The sequence below is a fragment of the Crocodylus porosus genome, unplaced genomic scaffold, assembly GCF_001723895.1.
Source record: "Crocodylus porosus isolate Cpor-Errol unplaced genomic scaffold, CroPor_comp1, whole genome shotgun sequence".
NCBI lineage: Eukaryota > Metazoa > Chordata > Crocodylia > Crocodylidae > Crocodylus > Crocodylus porosus.
The window spans coordinates 30,642,277-30,659,766 of NW_017728917.1; the positions used below are offsets into that span (position 1 = coordinate 30,642,277).

Consider the following 17,490-nt stretch of genomic DNA (forward strand, 5'->3'; position numbering starts at 1 on the left):
GCTAGTTGTGGGCTGTTCAGATCTGGTGAGGCTGCGTGCCCCAGATGACACCAGCACGTGTTGCACAGGCTGCACGCTCTGGGGGTGGGCCCCTAGGACCCCCTTATTGCACGGGCTGCTCCAGCAGCATGCAGACCCCACCCTCAGCCATGCAGGCTACATTTGCAGGACATGAACCACTCCTCCCCCCCAACAGGCTTTTCCCCCTTGCACAGCAGTGGGAGAGGTGGCTGCCCAGGCCCAGGCCCTTATATATTAACTGCTTGCAGACCGCATGTAGACTGTGGGCGACATCCTGGCCCTTTGTGGGCCACATGTGGCCTGCAGGTAGTCAGCAGGACAGCCCTAATCTAGTCCAACCCCCTGCACAGAAAAATGATGTCCTGTTCCTAAGCCATACCAAACATACATACTTTCTGAAAACCACAACTTCCCTAGGCACATTTCCAGACCCATTTCATTGTCACTTCCTGCAACTTCATTGGTGTCAAAGGTCACGTAACATCACTTCCTGATGTGACACCACTTCCTGTGAGGTCTCTGAATATGGCTTACCAGACCGCTGCATGATAAAAAGTTCGTGATCCGGCCCCACATGTAGAAAGGTTGGACACCCCTGAACTAAAGCTTGTTCAACGAGCTGTAGTTAGCTGCCCTCACTGCCATTCTTAAATGTGGGAATGCTGACACATGAGATGCAGAGACTGGCTGGAACGCAGTAATTACCATGCCCTAGCAGACTCACACTGGAGCAGCCTCACAGCACATGTACAGTCACTCCCTTTGATGCACTTGGAAGAAATGCTTTCCATTAACAGCTTTCCATCTTTTTTATTCCTGGTGCAGACTTAAAATTCAGCTAGTAATCTAACATAACAGTGTTTAAAAGAACCTGATGGAGAAGCTGAAACCTCAACCAATTCTTGTACTTAAATAATGGGATATTTTATTCTCCATTTCTATATACCTATATTTAGAACGCGTACAAGCAAAATAGGCAGGTTTTCAATGTGTTTGTAAAATTATTGAGAGCATCCATGAATTATGCAAAGAAGAATGTAGATGAGTCATTATGTAGATCTTGGCTTTTATCAGGATTATAAACAAGATATAAAGTATATTAGGAAGCAAAAAATTTACTGCATCATCAATGCACTGTTCTGCTTCTGGAATTAATTATTTACTATCCAACGGAAAGGGCATTTCGTCCTCTCTTGCTTCACCTTTCAACAACAGAAGTAACAAAGCTGTTGACTCTGCTATTGTATTTATTTATCCTTTTGTCAGGAAAAGCCCTCCTGCTCTCAAAGGATATTGGATGTTCAGGGCCACAGTTTGAGACTCATTGCTGTGTACCACTCTTACCATGGCTATGTCAGGAGCTCCTTCAAAGAGAAATTTAGCATGCAACAAATGAGGAAACAAATAAAGCAAACAGTCCAGAGGGGCTAAAAAATACTAGGGCAAGAAAAATGGAATGCACCACTATTCTGTCTCTCTCACCACACATAAGAAACACACTGGGAAAGCAACTCATGATGTTCAATTGTCTGGGGCACAGAAAAAAAGAAGGCATACACTGCAACAGTACATAGTGCATTTGATTCACAGTGATAAAACATTACACAACAGCACTGAAAAATGACATCAGGGTTTGGTGCTGAAAATATTGTTTTGTCTCTGTGGAATACTTTGTTGCATTCAAAGGGCATTGGGCTGGGCTCCTCTACCCAGACTAAAAAAGTAAGAATTAGGGAGGTAAATATCATTTTTTAAAATATTTGTTTAACCTCCTCTAATTATATTGGTTAATCATTTCACCGATAATACAGCAGCTCAGACACAGCTCCCGGAGCCCTTTGACTAGGGGAAGGGGGTGAGAAGGCAAGCCCTGCCAGACAACACAGCTCACAGGAAACCCTGCAGCTGGGAGGAAGGGAGGGAGCACCTGTAAACAAGCACCTAATACTTAGTTGCTGAGTTGTTAGGCTGCTCCTTGTTTTCCTCTTAGGCCATGGGTACTAGTCCTCCTTGCCCCCTCCCCACCCCACCTTGCCTGCTCTGCTGCCTTATTTCTGCTGTGCTACTCCATAGATTTCCTTCCCCCATTCCCTGCCAGACTGTGCCTGTCCAGAGCTAAATGATACCGGTAAGCTAGCCAGTTATCACTGTACTTGTTGGTTAAATGATTAATCATTTAAATTTTCACATCCCTAGTATGCATCAATTTTTAGAAACTGGGGCCCATACACAGGCCATCAACCAACCCCCTGGTTGCAGGTTTGCTTGTAGATTGAGGATGCTACATATAATCTGTATCTCCAGGAAAACTCAAAAAAACCTTAAATGTATTCTTCTCCCCTTGATCAATTCTCCCCATTTTAGAAAGGACTCAGATTTGTTCTCAGCCCACCCACAGAACTCCAAGTTATAGGTATCATATTAACTCCCCTGGGTCTGCACCAGATTCAAGATGCGAGCCTCTTTCTTCCTTGAGTATGTTACTAAATGAGCTGCTAGTGAAGGCCACCATCTCACATTCTCTGTGCCTGGATCTTTCTTAGTGGGGTAGGAAGTGGTGTGGGACAGACCTATGCTCTTGCTGCCAACATTTTTGGGCACATATACTATGTGACAGAGCTCTGCTCTGATGTGTTCTAATTAGCATGTGTTGGACGCGACTGCTGCAAGTCTCTTGGAGCGTGTCAGAACCTCTCTAATTAACGCGCCCTCCCCTCCACCCTGGAGTACGTGTATAGATGCCTTCTGAAATGAACTATTTGTGAGCTACTTCAAAATTCCTTTGAGGCAGCTAGGGAACTCCAGAAGTCACCTGGTAATAATGCATTCAGGTTGAAAGCATCTGACATCTTAATACAGGTGGCTGAGAATCCCTATATGAGATAACTGAATGTAGAATTATAGGGCATTTTACAGCTTACCAGACAAGCTGCTGGCATTAGGGACATTCAAGCTGTATGGTGACATCAGATTCATATACCTAGGTATTTCCATCTCAAGAAGTTAGTTCATGACTTGAGAGAAGCAATAGTCCATCTCTAGCAACTCTTCAAAGAAAATGCTGGAGAAAGTAGCCACCTGAGTCCTCTAAAGACCCAACATTTGTGCAACCATTTCACAGGAAAAACTTGAAAATGTAGATAGCATAAAGCAGACTTGGTTGTGGGTGTGAACAATTATTGTGTGGGCAGATGGGTGGGACTTATCAGCAGAGCAGCTCCAACATGTGAAGGTAACACCGTGTGAAACAATCTGATTTTAGGTGGGTCAAGGTTTTACACAAATATTTCATACAGACTTACTCGCCAGCAGTAAAGATAATGAATATTCTAGGGTGCAACCCACAGCACTAGCCAGGAAACATCCGTACACTCTCCCGTGCACTTTATAATTTGTATTTTTTCTGTTCTTTAGAACCAGTTTGTCTTTTTTAAAGCTGAAGGTACTAATTTTTCAATTAACAGAAGGATGCTTTGTCATCGTCATCCAGTATCATGCCACTGGAAATTTCCAAAATGGTATTTTAAAATAACTGAGAGAGGGAAAAGGGGAAAATGAATCATGGGTAATTATAGTTTCAGTTCTATTCATACAGCAACTGACTTTTAGCGTTGTTTGCACCTACCATTTCCTTGTGATTTGGGTAAAATGTTTGTGCAATTAGAGGGAACTTCTCAGGACCCAGAGTTTTGTAGATGGACACCATCTGCGCAAACTGTAAAAGAAAACAAAGCAAAAAATAATGTTTAAAGACAGTGACCAAATTCTGTTGAAATCATCTTCAAATTGTCATTCTACATCTTAACTCTGTAAAAGCTAATCCTTTTATTGCATATATGCATAGATAATACACAGTGGGATAAAGGTTTTCAACATCTTATACTTTATGTACCTTAAGATGATTTTGTGATAATAGCATAATTATATGAGAAATTATACAAGAAATGTTACATTTTCCTACCATTTTTCAGTTCAAGATCTTGAAGTACTTTACAATTATTAATCTATTAAGACTCTTAGCAAGTCTGTGAAATTGATCAGTAATTTTACAAGATGGGGAAATAGAGAGAGAAAAAACGGCTTGCGTTACATCACACAAAGTCAGGTTGGGAGCAAAGAATATGATTTATTTTCTAGTTGCTTTACCTGTATCTTAGCTTTAGACCATCTGTTCAGTGTTGTTGGTCCACAAAGACCCCAATCATTTAACAGAATGTGCATTATATACATCTGTATGAAACAATCATTTCACTCTTTCTTTCTCATGTGGACAGCAGTAACAAACAATGCAAAGAAATCCTACTCAATAATTTAGGGAAGACAATAACAAGGAATTCCATAACCAATGTCAACTAATGGAAAATATTTATAGCCTGCTCCCTCTAATGAATAGATTGATTTTTATATTATGGCAGTTTAAAAACTAAATCACTCCTGAAATTACAGCTTGGCAAGTAAGGTTCCTAGGGAGCAAGAAGAGTTTGGCAGTCAGAAGACCCACTATTGTTTCAAGCCTCCAAAGCTTTTGGCTTCTACATGCCTGTGATGTATTTAATTGTCAATATGCCAGCATTAGACATAAGCATCTTAGCACAAGTTTGAATAGTGGGTTTTGCTGGTAAAAAAAAAGAACAATAGAACACTGTATTGTAAAGTAGTTAGATCAAATATTTACTATGTTAATACAAATTAGGGTATGGGTCAGAAACTGAAAGTTATGGAGAGGAAATAAGCCTGTTGAAAGCTCTGAGTTGCATTTTCAACTGGCAGAGAGGATTTATTTTAATAATGTTTACTTAAGTTTTCTATTTCATAAACACATTTTTAAATTTTGCAGGCCAAGGAAAAATGCCTTACTGTTGAGTAGCTTACAGTGGAAGTTGGGTATACATTCATTGGATAGTATACCGAACAAAGATAAGTGAGGGGAAGAAAGTGTTATTCTGAAAGAAAGAAAACTTTTATGGGTAGGATTCTTCATAGTTTATTATTTATTCCTATTCCAGTTAAGGACTTCTGAAAACCCCTGCATTAGAAATCACATATACCCATTCTATCAGAATATGAAAACAAACAATCTGAATTTTCCAACTGAACAGAAGACAAGGGCCTTTCATATTAAAGCCCGTGTAAAAAATATATGCTTAAATAAACCTGCTCAAAAACCAAGCCATTGTGTTTTACTTGTGGGTGTTAAACACAGAAGAGCTAATAACCAATGAACAAGGAAGGTATGAACCAGGTTTTAAATTGTGATATATGCTTAGAGACTATGATTAAGATGAATAAAACAAGCAAGGAATAAATTTAAGAAAAATAAGTCACTTTCCAATGTTGTATACTTAACACTGAAACAAATTAAAGCTAGCATGGGCATGTCTACAAGAACTGCAGTCACCCCTTTACTTTGGGTATAGTCAAACCCTCAGTTTCAACACTAATCATTAGGGCTGTGCAAAGTTTTGGGTCCCTGATTTGATTCTGTGGAGATTCAGTCTGATTCGTTGGCCGAATCTCTGAATCCGAATCAAATCAGGGGACTCTTTAATCTGTCTGAATTGATTCAGAGAGATTAGGACAGATTTGGCCATTTAGATGTAGATACAGCTTTAAATGACTCACTGAATCAGCATCGCAGCTTCAGATTCAGCTGAATCAAATCAGGGACAGTGATCCAAATCAACAGATCAAATCACTGTCTCCAATTTGGGCCAAATCCAAATTGAAATTGAATAAGGCCCATTTCACACAACCCTATGAACCGTGTTAGAGAACTTCTGGAGGGACTGGATGTGTTCAAATCAGTAGGTCCAGATGCTCTTCCCCCAGCGTGTGGAGGGAATTGGCAGGGGTTATTGCGGGGCCCCTGGCATGGTTTTACAAGCACTTGTGGTGCTCTGGCCAGATGCCAGATGACTGGAAGAGGGTCAATGTGGTCCCTGTCTTTAAAAAAGGGAAGAGGGAGGACCCGGGCAACTATAGGTCCATTAGTCTTACTGCAATCCTGTGGAAGCTCTTTGAGAAGATTATCAAGGAGCACATCTGTGATGGGCCAGCAGGGGGGATGATGCTGGGCAACTAGCATGGTTTCATTAGGGGGAGGTCCTGTTAGACCAACCTGATTGCCTTCTACGATCAGGTCATAAAATCACTGGGTGCAGGTGTCTCAGTGGATGTAGTCTTTCTGGACTTCAGGAAGGCCTTCGACACTGTCTCCCACCCCATTCTCATTAAAAAGTTAGGTGACTGTGGCATTGATGCCTACACAGTCAGATGGATTGCAGATTGGCTGAGGGGCTGTACTCAGAGAGTGGTGGTGGACGGGTCATTTTCAACCTGGAGGGAAGTGGGCAGTGGAGTCCCCCAGGGCTAGGTCCTTGGGCCCACACTGTTCAATTTCTTGATTAGTGACTTGGACGAGGGGGTGAAAAGCAGCTTGTTTAAATTCGCAGATGACACCAAGATCTGGGGTGAGGTAGGGACGCTAGTAGGGAAGGACAGATTACAGCAGGACCTAGACAAGTAACAGGGGTGGGCAAATGAAAATAGGATGGGATTCAATACTAACAAGTGCAGCGTGCTACACTTGGGCAGTAGGAACCAGCAACATACCTAAAGGCTGGGGATCTCCCTTCTCAAAAGCACGGTGGCAGAAAGAGATCTTGGAGTCATTTTTGAGTCATCTTGGAGTCAGTAGGACTAACCGTACCTTGTCCTGCATCCACAGATGCACCACAAGCAGGGCCAAGGAGGTGATCCTCCCCCTCTAAGTGACACTGGTCAGGCCGCAGCTGGAGTACTGTGTCCAGTTCTGGGTGCCGCACTTCAGGAGGGATGTGGACAGCATTGAGAGGGTCCAGAGGAGGGCCACTCGCATGATCTGGTGACAACAGGGCAGGCCCTATGAGGAGAGGCTATGGGACCTTAACCTGTTCAGCCTTTGCAAGAGAAGGCTGAGGGGGGACCTGGTGGCCATCTATAAACTTACTAGGGGGGACCAGAAGGGTTTGGGAGAGACCTTGTTCCCTCGAGCACCTCCTGGAATAACAAGGAATAATGGCCATAAGCTGCTAGAGAGTAGGTTTAGACTAGACATTAGAAGGCACTATTTCACAGTCAGGGCAGCTAGGATCTGGAACCAATTTCCAAGGGAAATGGTGATGGCTTCTACCCTGGGGATCTTTAAGAAGAGGCTCAATGTTTACCTGGCTGGGGTCATTTGAGCACAGTTTTCTCTCTTGCCCATGACAGGGGTTTGGACTAGAAGATCTACAAGGTCCCTTATGACCCTACATCTATGAATCTATGTATTATAATGACCAAAAACAGTCTGTGACCATAGCAAACAAACTGAAACTCCAGAACTATTTTGTTATCTCACTTCAGTGTCTCATCTCTTCGATGTAAAAAGATTTTGCTATTTGTTTTTTATGTTTTTTGATTCCCCCATGCCAAAAAGCAATGCACCTAATTTTGTCTATTAACAAAAGCTTTATAGAGTTTCAAGAGCCGAATCCGGGGGGAAAAAGTACTCTGCATGCTCAACTGCATGAGGATAGCCAACAACTTAAAAAAAAAGAGTTCATCATGGAGCAGGTCCTCAAGGAATCCATTTCTAAGCACTTGGAGGAGAAGGTGATTAGGAATAGTCAGCATGGATTCACCAATGGCAAGTCTTACCTGACCAATATGATTGCCTTCTGTGATGAGATGATGTGAAGGAAGTGTGGCAAAAGGGGGGGTGCATGTCACATGGGCTGCATCAGTGGGGATCACATGCCTTATGGACACCCCCAGGCTGCACACCCCATGAACACCCCCCCCAAGCATTGTACCATGCACTCATTACCTCCACTGTTATAACATGTATCTGTGAGCCCCCCCACACTGTATGCCCACAGCCTCCACTGCTGCACCATGCACCCATGCAGGTGCTTTCCCTCCACCACACTGCACACCTGTACCCCTGACCTCCCAAACCCTTCCCACTGCACCTCAGGCTTGTGACCCCCCAACCCTCCCCACTCCTGCTAGAATTGCATGTCCCAGACTAACTTCCATTTCCCTGTGCTGCTACGCTGCCCTGCTCCTTGAGGTGCATGTAAGTGTAAAAATCTTATTTCATTTCTGTATAACTGCCGCGCAGCATTCTCACATTTATGTGACCTTGTAGTCTTGGCTGTTAATCAAAATGAAAGCTTTGTAGTTTTCCACACTTGTACCAAGCTACACATGTGCATTTTATAAGTTTCTTTTCTTATCTGTAAGTGTCATACCTGCATAAACGAAACTTATGTAGAAAATCTACCTAGTAACTATTGTGTAAAAGAAACTATCCTATCCCTGTATGCTTAGCTTATATCATAGTTAGTATCATAGAGGCAGTCCAACCAACATCTATAAAGAGGCAACGAAGCAGGAAACAGCAGAGACGACGACTGGACAACCCTTCAGGATTGATCACCCTGCAAGCCGGTCCTCAGCCTCCCCGCCTGGGCATATCCCAGCGAAAACCAAGGCCTCGAAAATCTGACAATCGACAGCGATTCACCTCGTTACAGTTTTATTATTTTTCATCCTGTTCATGAGCTGTTGACCAGCCCTAGGACTAACTAGTGGGCAGCCGCACCTATCATTGGACTAGTTCCAGTGGTGGAAAGCAAGGGCTTACTAGTGAACCCTGTGGGCCAACAGACCCCCTTTGTATCTGGCATACTGTAACTGAAGAAACATCGGAGACTCCACTTCCTGACTACCTCTTTTCGTAGCTTAGACAGCATATCTATGCTTCTGTACTTGTATTTACCACAACTTCGTTCCAACTGGTCTCCCCTCTTATTCGTAAGAGGGTGAGGCCAGGTGAGTGAATAAAACAAATTTTTATTTCACTTTATATCTACTCCGTAATAACTTCTACTACTAACATCCCATCTCAATGAGCGGTTGACCAGTTCTGGGACTTAAGGAGTTGGCAGCTGCACCCATCATTGGACTAGTTCCAGTGATGGAAAGCAAGGGCTTGCTCCGGAACCCCGTGAACCAACAGACATCCTATAGACTTATTATAGAAAACTAACAACTTACTCTAAGTCGTCTACTTGCACCAGCTTGGCGAACCTCGAAGGCAGTTATAAAGCTACCTCCAATCCCGCCCCACAAGCCGCGCGCTCGCCTGCTCCGTAAAGCCCACGGCTCCCCAAGCAGTGCCGGAATCGCAAGCCCGGCATTCCGCCACATGGCGTCACGAACAGGATCCCAAGTAGACAACCAGGCCATGCTAGTCTGCATGTGTCCATGGTGACTGGGACACCGTTCGCCCCCACAGACCTCTGATGATCTCTGGAATCCTCTCGCCTACCATGCGGCAGGCAATAGTGACCCCAAAACACACCTCTCCGGTCGCATTTGGGTGAACGGGCCAGAGAGTAAAATCTGGACATGCTCGCTAGCTGCTGCTGCCCTGGGATGTGTAATGGCTGCCCCCAAAGTTATGTTTTCCCCAGTAAATGCAGGGGGAAACGGAGCCCTTGCAGGCATTCTTCCTTCTAAAGGAGACACGTCGCCGGCCAGCGACTAACAAGCCTCAATCTTAGGGCTCCTTCATAATGCCTAGGAAGACACTCCTCCGGCCAAATCAATCCTCAACAAATACCTGAAACCGGAAAAGCTTATGATAGTCTAGTCCACTGCTGCCGCGAAGTAGAAGCCGAGAGGGGAACTAAGAAAAGAGCCTTTAGTAAAGCTGAACTTACACTCGGTAAAGCGGTAGAAGTTTTGTTGCAGCATTTCATAAGTGCTGTAGGAGCTATAGGAAACTTAGAGTCGTGGCTCCAAACAGCATGCCGCAACGCCACAGACCTAACAGCAGCGAAGGCATCTGGCATACTAACCAACTCGGAAGAGAGCCCTGAGTACTTGAAGGAGGCGGACTCATGTCCATGCCTCCTCCCAACCACTCCAGAATACACACCCACTGAGTGCAAAGAAAAAGAACCACCCCCTTATTTGGAGCCCAACCCTCCAGCTGTCGTCACCACACCGCCATCAGCAATTTATCCATCATTGTTGCCAGCAACTCCACCGCCAAATGTTTTACCCGTCACCACCCACAAAATCACTACAGAAGAGCAAGAGGGGGAAGGAGAAATCGATGAGAAAACAATTGAAAAATTTGAGAAAACTGTTGTCGTCTTCTGGACATGAAACCACAGTGAGCTTAGAGAACTTTATGTTGACAGTAGTATACGATCAGGAAAGACACTCATCATTTGGCTTGGCCATTTAGTCCTAGAGCATGGGGCAGAGACTCTTGATAAAGCAGAAGCGCACTACCTAATACGACAGTCAACATGGAGTAGGGGAACATGCGTAGACACAACTCTAATCGACAATCAAGATAAACTACCCCTGTTGTCCCCTGCCTCATTAGCTGCAAGAGGAATTTTACGTTGCGCTTATAGAGCACATGAAGGAGATGCAAGCAACCTTAGAAGGCCACGAGCACTACAGCTCATTTATGCAATGGTTGGGTGCTCATTCTTACAATGGAATCCAAAGAAGAATCCCATAGATGGAATCAAACTCGAAAAAGAAGGTGATAACTGGCCACATAAACATTTACTAGATCCCGGCAAAGTACCCATCACACTTGGGGGAGTAGAAGAAGCATACCAAGTGTATGGAATGGTATTTGGACAAGCAGCACGCCTCGTCATGCTCGCCTCAGTAGGAAAACCATGTAGTACCATGCTAAGCCTACAACGGCAATTTGGATCCCCATCAGATTGGGAATCTGATTGTCAAATGTTTCCAGTTGAAGTTCCTCCCACAAATGCAAACTCTCAAGTCCTTATGACCCAAAAACAATGGACACCACCTGATGCACAACAGCCACTACGGGCCCAAGGGCCACCCACCCGAACGCCTCTAGAGCGAGCAAGATTTAGATTTTTATTAGGACAATCTGGACTCGACAAGGCCACCCTACGGAAACTTTCGGAAGAACAGTTAACCCTTGCCATCAAGCTTGGATGGGAACCAACCGCCAACCAAAGCCAAAAAACGAGTAGCAGCTGCCGAGGTGGTAAGCTTCGGTGGCGACCCTCAGCAATTCCGGGACCCGTGTCCCTACGTCAACTTACCTATCAGAGACCCGTCTTCACCCACTAAAGCAAAAGAAATCAAGTTCTTACTAGATACAGGTGCACAAATTTCTGTCATTCGACCGTCTACACCCCATATTCTACTCAACAGCAAAATTCACGTACAAGGCCTAAACTCCACTGCCAACGTCTCCACAGCCCGTTGTGTACATCATCTAACAGGAAAATCGTTCACCGCCACAACGGGAGATGTTAATCTACTTGGTGTTCCCGAAATTCTCAAATTCGACCTCAAACTCACCCTCTTACAAGCATTTCCAATTAGCCCCTGCAAAGCACCAAGCATCACGCCTCACAAGCGGAAGATCATCAATCACCTGTCGTGGCGTTACACACCTATCCCTACGAAACCGCATCTCCAGAACTCACTTCAGAAACTTCTCAATGAATTACAAGCGGCAGGCCGCATTTCTAAAATTTCACATGCTAAGTTTTTGTCACCCACGTGGGGTATTACGAAACCTGGAGACCCTAATCAAGCCCAACTCGTAGTCTACTACCGCTGCACCAACAAGCAAGTAGAACCTCTATCGCAGCTTAGCCCCAAGACACTACCACAGACTCTAAGCGAGATGATAGCCTATCAGGCGACTCCCTGGTTTGGAAGTACCCTAGATGTCAAAAACATGTTCTTTTCCATCCCCATCATTGATGACGTCGGAATACTCAACATGTGTCTAAATGGACAAATGTTCAAATGGAATGTCTGCCCCCAAGGATACTGCAATTCACCAGCAGTAGCCACAGCAGCCATCAACAGCACCCTTGAGGCCTTCACCACACCTGGTGACATCCAAATCTGCAGTTATGTAGACGACATCGCCATCACGGGCAGGACTCCAGAAGCAGTAACCCAAACTACAGAAAAACGAATACATCACTTGCAAGCCCATGGATGGACTGTAAACATGCAAAAATCTCAACTCACAGCAAAGCCACACATCTCCTTCCTTGGTGAAGTATTTGATCATGAAACTCGCAAAGCGACAACGCACACAACTCCAACCATCCCCTGGGTTAAAGGTGCTACCCCAACAAGAAAAGAAATTCAACAACTTCTGGGCCAACTAAACTGGCATAGAGCTCATGTTCCAACAAGTTGTCTAGAAGTCATTGCATGTCTACATCAGCAACTACGCACCAAAGCTAACACTCGAAGTATATGGGACCCCATCCACAACTATGATAAGTTACAGGAACTCTTAAAGGCCACCTCAACTACAATCCTCCACAGTATTAGCCCCAACGAATCCATAACTGTTACCCTTGGACATACAAGTCTGTAGCAGGGCACCAGGGTGCCTGCTACTAGCAGGAGGAATAGGGCTGCTGAAGTGCCCTGGAGCAACTCAGATAGGGGTTACTAGGGCAACCAAGCAGGTCATGTGGCCAGGAGGGAGCAGGGCCAGGCCCTTATAAACAGCTAGGCCAAAGCCTAGCTAGCAGTTCCCTTCTGGCAGCTGCAGGAGCAGGAGCTCTGTGGCTGAGCTGAGCGGCCAGAGTTGGTGGTTGCAGCCTTACCTTACTGACCGGCTGCGATGATGGTAGGGACAAGAACACCCTGACGAGAGGTAGGGTTGGGAGCCGTAGAGGGGCTCAGAGTTTACATTATGAGCAGGGAGGCTCTGTGGTGATTGTGTTATAGCCAGTTGGCTGGGCTTGTATTATAGTTACACCGGAGGACCAGGTGAGGCTGTAGGGGTGAGAGGAGGCCTCACAGGAGCTCCCCAGCAGCTTGGGGGTTCCCGGTGCCCAGCAGGGGCACAGTGCCAGTGGGGCACAACTGTTTGCGCTGGAGTGGCGCGGTGTATGGGGTTTGGACCCCAACCCATGAGGGTGACAGTTTGCCCAGTGGGGCAAACGACCCAAGAAAGGGTCAAGGGGCCAGGCACGGCTACAGCCACCTGAGCCCCAAGCATGGGAAATGCGAAGCACAAGGAGCATGGTATAGGCCCCAGAGAGGGCGAGGCCCCAGAGTGGGCGAAGCGCGAGGAGTGCAGTATAGGCCCCAGAGCGGGCGAAGCGCGAGGAGCGCGGTATAGGCCCCAGAGTGGATGAAGCCCCAGAGTGGGCGAGAGGCACGGTGAGCGCGGCCAAAGACCCCGAGAGGGGCAGCAAGCGTGGCGAGCACGGCCAAAGACCCCGAGAGGGGCAGTGAGCGCGGCCAAAGACCCTGAGAGGGGCGACAGGCGCTAGAGGCGCGGCAGAGACCCCGAGAGGGGTGGGAAAGCCCAGAGGTGGGCAAAAGACCCTGAGGGGGCAAGGCATGGAAAGAGTACCTGGGCGAGGCAAGCCCAGGGGCGCCAGGCTAGGGGCGCTGGTGGGGAGACAGGCTCAGAGGCACCAGGCAGGGCGCCAGGAGACACAAGGACCAGACATCATCCCAAAACAGCTGCGAGGCTTGGGGCGTGCTAAAGGGGAGGTTTGGAGGCATGCATTTGCCCATAAGGCTGGGGTGAGAGTACCCCCACTTTGGAACGAAGGTGATACCAGCAAGGTGTCGTTAGGTGTAAGTAGGCAGCCTCCCATTCTGAACCTCAACATCAAAGACGTGGCAGGAGAGTAGAGGGTGTCAGATCACCCTAATTGGCACGGTAAGGGGGCAGTAGCGAGCTCACGGCCGCTCGCGGGCCCCCGTCCTGTGAGAAAGTCAAATACTCTGGGCAACTGGCACTACCAGCATCAACAAACTAGTATTCTCAACCTACAAGGCTATGCAACCGTCCCAATTTCGGTATGGAGTCACGGGAACCCTTTTACTAGCATCCCAGCTCACCACAACTGCCTATCCCAACATTTCTATAACTACCGGAACTCTCATCGGATCAGGCATCACACTACTTCCACTTCTCACTCCCGACTGACCGGACCCAACCTTTCACGGCCTATGTACCACCTGGCAAGAATTAGTACAAGTCTTTCATTTTCACTTCCACCATTGGAAGACGAAAGAGGCGCCAGCAAGTTCAACGCCTTCCCTTCATCATCAAAACCCTTCACTAATGTACGGCACTATTCTACCTGCCTGGATAGCATCAGACGGAAATACAGCCCATGGCGGAGCACATGGATTTTTCTGTAACCCGTGTCAATACATTGAAGTAGAGCCTGCAGCCCTACCTCCAAATGCACAACTCGAAGAACTCCTCGCATTCAAAGGAACCCTCCAACACTGCTTAGACGCCCATAATGTCCGTGAACCTGTCACTGTAATAGCTATTGACTCTCAATATATCTACTAAATATTAACCGGACAGGCACAAGCCACAGAAAATCAACCCCTTTGGAATACAATCTTCGCTATATTGCCTCACTTTAAAACCATACCTCTGCTGCAACACATCCGCTCTCACCGACTGGATACCGACCCAGTCCACGCCCACATCAACACCGTGCTACAAGATCCAAAGAAGCGTGCAGAAGCCATCAAGAAAACAGCAAACCGACCACAACAAGTTGCAGCAGCCATCCTCACTAAGACAGATGTCAATAACCAACACTTAGTACAATGGCTACATGAGTTCTGGAGCCACCCCAGCCCCAACAAGGCCCATCTCAAATGGAAGCGAATAACCGCTGAGACACCACCGTTCACCATCACACTTCAAGATTGGAAAACACGGAGTCAAACCTGTTATATACGTAACAAAGTCAAGGCTATGCCAACCGCATCAGCCAAACAAGCATTTGACCCAAAGTACTTTCCCCAGGAAAGACGTGGCAAGTCGACCTCATGGGACCACTCCCTGGAGTCAAATGTCAGGCCAAGGCGTTAGTCCTAGTCGGTCTAGGCACCAGACAACTACAATGCATTCCTCTTACAAAGACTACCGCCAAAACTGTCTGCTCTGCGCTGCTCCAGGCCACGAGCCTCTGGCAAGTACCAAACGAAATCCAATCCAACGGAGGACCACCCTTCACGTCAAAAGCCCTAGCAACCTTTTGCAGTACCTACATCGTCTGACACACCCACATCCCATATCACCCACAGTCAAATGGTGTCGTTGAACGCTCCATAGGCATCCTCAAAGAAAAGCTCCATCTAACAGGAAATGGCACATATTTAAATTGGACAAGCCGTCTACCACAAATTCTTCCAACTAAATGAAGACAAGTCATTATGGACTAACAGAAAGCAAGAAACACCAGAACCGTGGAAGCCCCGATTCCAGCTGAGAGAACTCGTCTGGGTAGCCATACCAGGACCTACTGAAAAGAAACAGCTACAATACCAAGGAATAATACAATCTGCAGGAACATATCCGAACACCTACCAAGTTGAAACCGACGTACCCAACAAGACATTACTAGCCCATCACAATTGGCTGAGTCATCGCTTGGAGACAAAAGACTAGCCATTTTACTATATACAACCTTTATATTTTTTTTAGTTATCTCATTTCCTCTACAGGTGTGTTACATGGGACAGCCGTTCGGGAAAACCACATCGCCCACCTTGTATACGCGCCTTGAATCCACAAGGTCAACCTGTCCGAAAAAGTGGCCGTATTCTCTGGCAACATGGTACATTGGTGAGCCTGTTCATTGTTCTACCAGCACTGTCCTCATGTGTAACCATCATGACCACTGTACTAAACCATCTGCCACCTAAAGAACACCTACAATGAACCACAACTACGAACTGACACCCGTCATGCTATATCTATCACTGTCAACACTCCTTGTTATCCTTTTCCTAGTTATCATACCTGTCTTTACTCCCCTTTCTTCACCTAACAGTGTACTTCAACTTTTATCCCTATGGGCCAATGCAACTGGAGAAGAAGAAAAAGGACAAGGATTAATCGCCTGTTTAAAAATTCCCATGTCTGTCCAAGACCCAGTCCTCACTCTTTACCCTGAGCCATTTAATCTATCCGATTGGTTCTCCCAAATTTCACTAAGCCCAAAAACTTCCATAAATATATTCTTAAGCAAAACTTTCGGTTCTATTAACTGTTTTTGGCCAAAAAATTTCACACTTGCTAGCCTATCCTCTGAACCTACTGCAACAAATTGCTTTTTTGACGGAACCCCATACGCTTGTTCAGCTATCCCCTGGGGAATACACCCTAATGGCAATGATTGGTCCCGACCAGACCAGTCTCTCACATGGAACCCTCACTTAGTTACTCCACCATGGTACCTCGACCTTACACCACATGGTCAAGCTACTGTATCTGTAGTCACTTTATCCCCTCTTATTCAGCCGACACCCTTAGTAAAATCGAATAACTCTCTAGCTGTAAATTTAATTCAACCAGGTCCCTTCAGAAATGATTCCTGTTTCGGATTTTATTATCCTACGTTACGAGCAATATTGTTAAACGCTGCCTGCCATGGCATCACACTTCCAATAAGGCAGCCCGGCCCACCAGAGCGAACGAGACACGCTTTTCTTTTTCCTGGACAGTGCTCAGAATTATCCGCCCCAGCACCAATAGGCCTAGCCTGGGCCTGTTCTAATGGAAAAGTATATACAGCCTTACCTGCCACCCTCAGCGCCGTACAATGTTTTTTAGCATCACTTTTATTCTGCCCACCTTTAAAAGCATCTACTGTTTACCCACCGAGTCTTCATATAAAACATAGGTAAACTAGATCTCGTGTGCCAGTACGGAGTTCCCTAACCCATGGAGAGAAAGTAACCCAAGCTCTTAGTTGGGCCACCGAAGGCCTATTTATTTGGGGGATCGGTATAACAAAAAAAAGGATTTCCCTAGCCCAATTAGCTGAAGAAGTAGAATTATTAGCGAACCGCACAGCTGACAGCCTTTCTGTCTTTAACCAACAATTGCAAGCCACCTCCCAAATGACTATTCAAAACCGCCTTGCGTTAGATGCCTTATTACTCCAACATGGTGACCTATGTCAATATCTCAACCTATCTAACGATCTATGTAGTATTGCAATTCCCAATGTTTCCATTCCACTCAACCAACAAGTCGATAGCATTTGCAAAATAGCCACCCGTGTCAACGGTATCGCTGGCGTTGGCAACAATTTACTTTCTCAAGTCTTTAATGCGCTAGGCTTTAATATCTCATCTTGGCTATCTAACCTACTTTCAGCACTCCTTTTACTATTCATACCTATCATTATCTTTTTATGCGTTTATTCTTGTATTACAAAGTATATCCAAAATCGTATAAACTCTGTAAGTGCCTTCATCTACACCAAACTTCCCAATGAAGAAAAAGATCCGTTCACTATCAATCCATTTCTAAATGAAACCACTACATAAATGTTCTACTGCCCCACGGCATGAGGGCATGTAAAAATCTTATTTCATTTCTGTATAACTGCC

At 45.8% G+C, this 17,490-nt stretch overlaps 1 protein-coding gene across 1 annotated transcript in view; it reads right to left on the reverse strand.

Moving 5' to 3' along the window:
• The window catches only part of SYN2 (synapsin II), a 306,075-nt gene that overhangs the window by 216,577 nt on the left and 72,008 nt on the right, over positions 1-17,490 (reverse strand). The window contains exon 5 of the mRNA XM_019537021.1: positions 3,647-3,736. Within this exon, the coding sequence (XP_019392566.1) occupies positions 3,647-3,736 (90 nt within the window). The remainder of the gene's footprint in view (positions 1-3,646; positions 3,737-17,490) is intronic.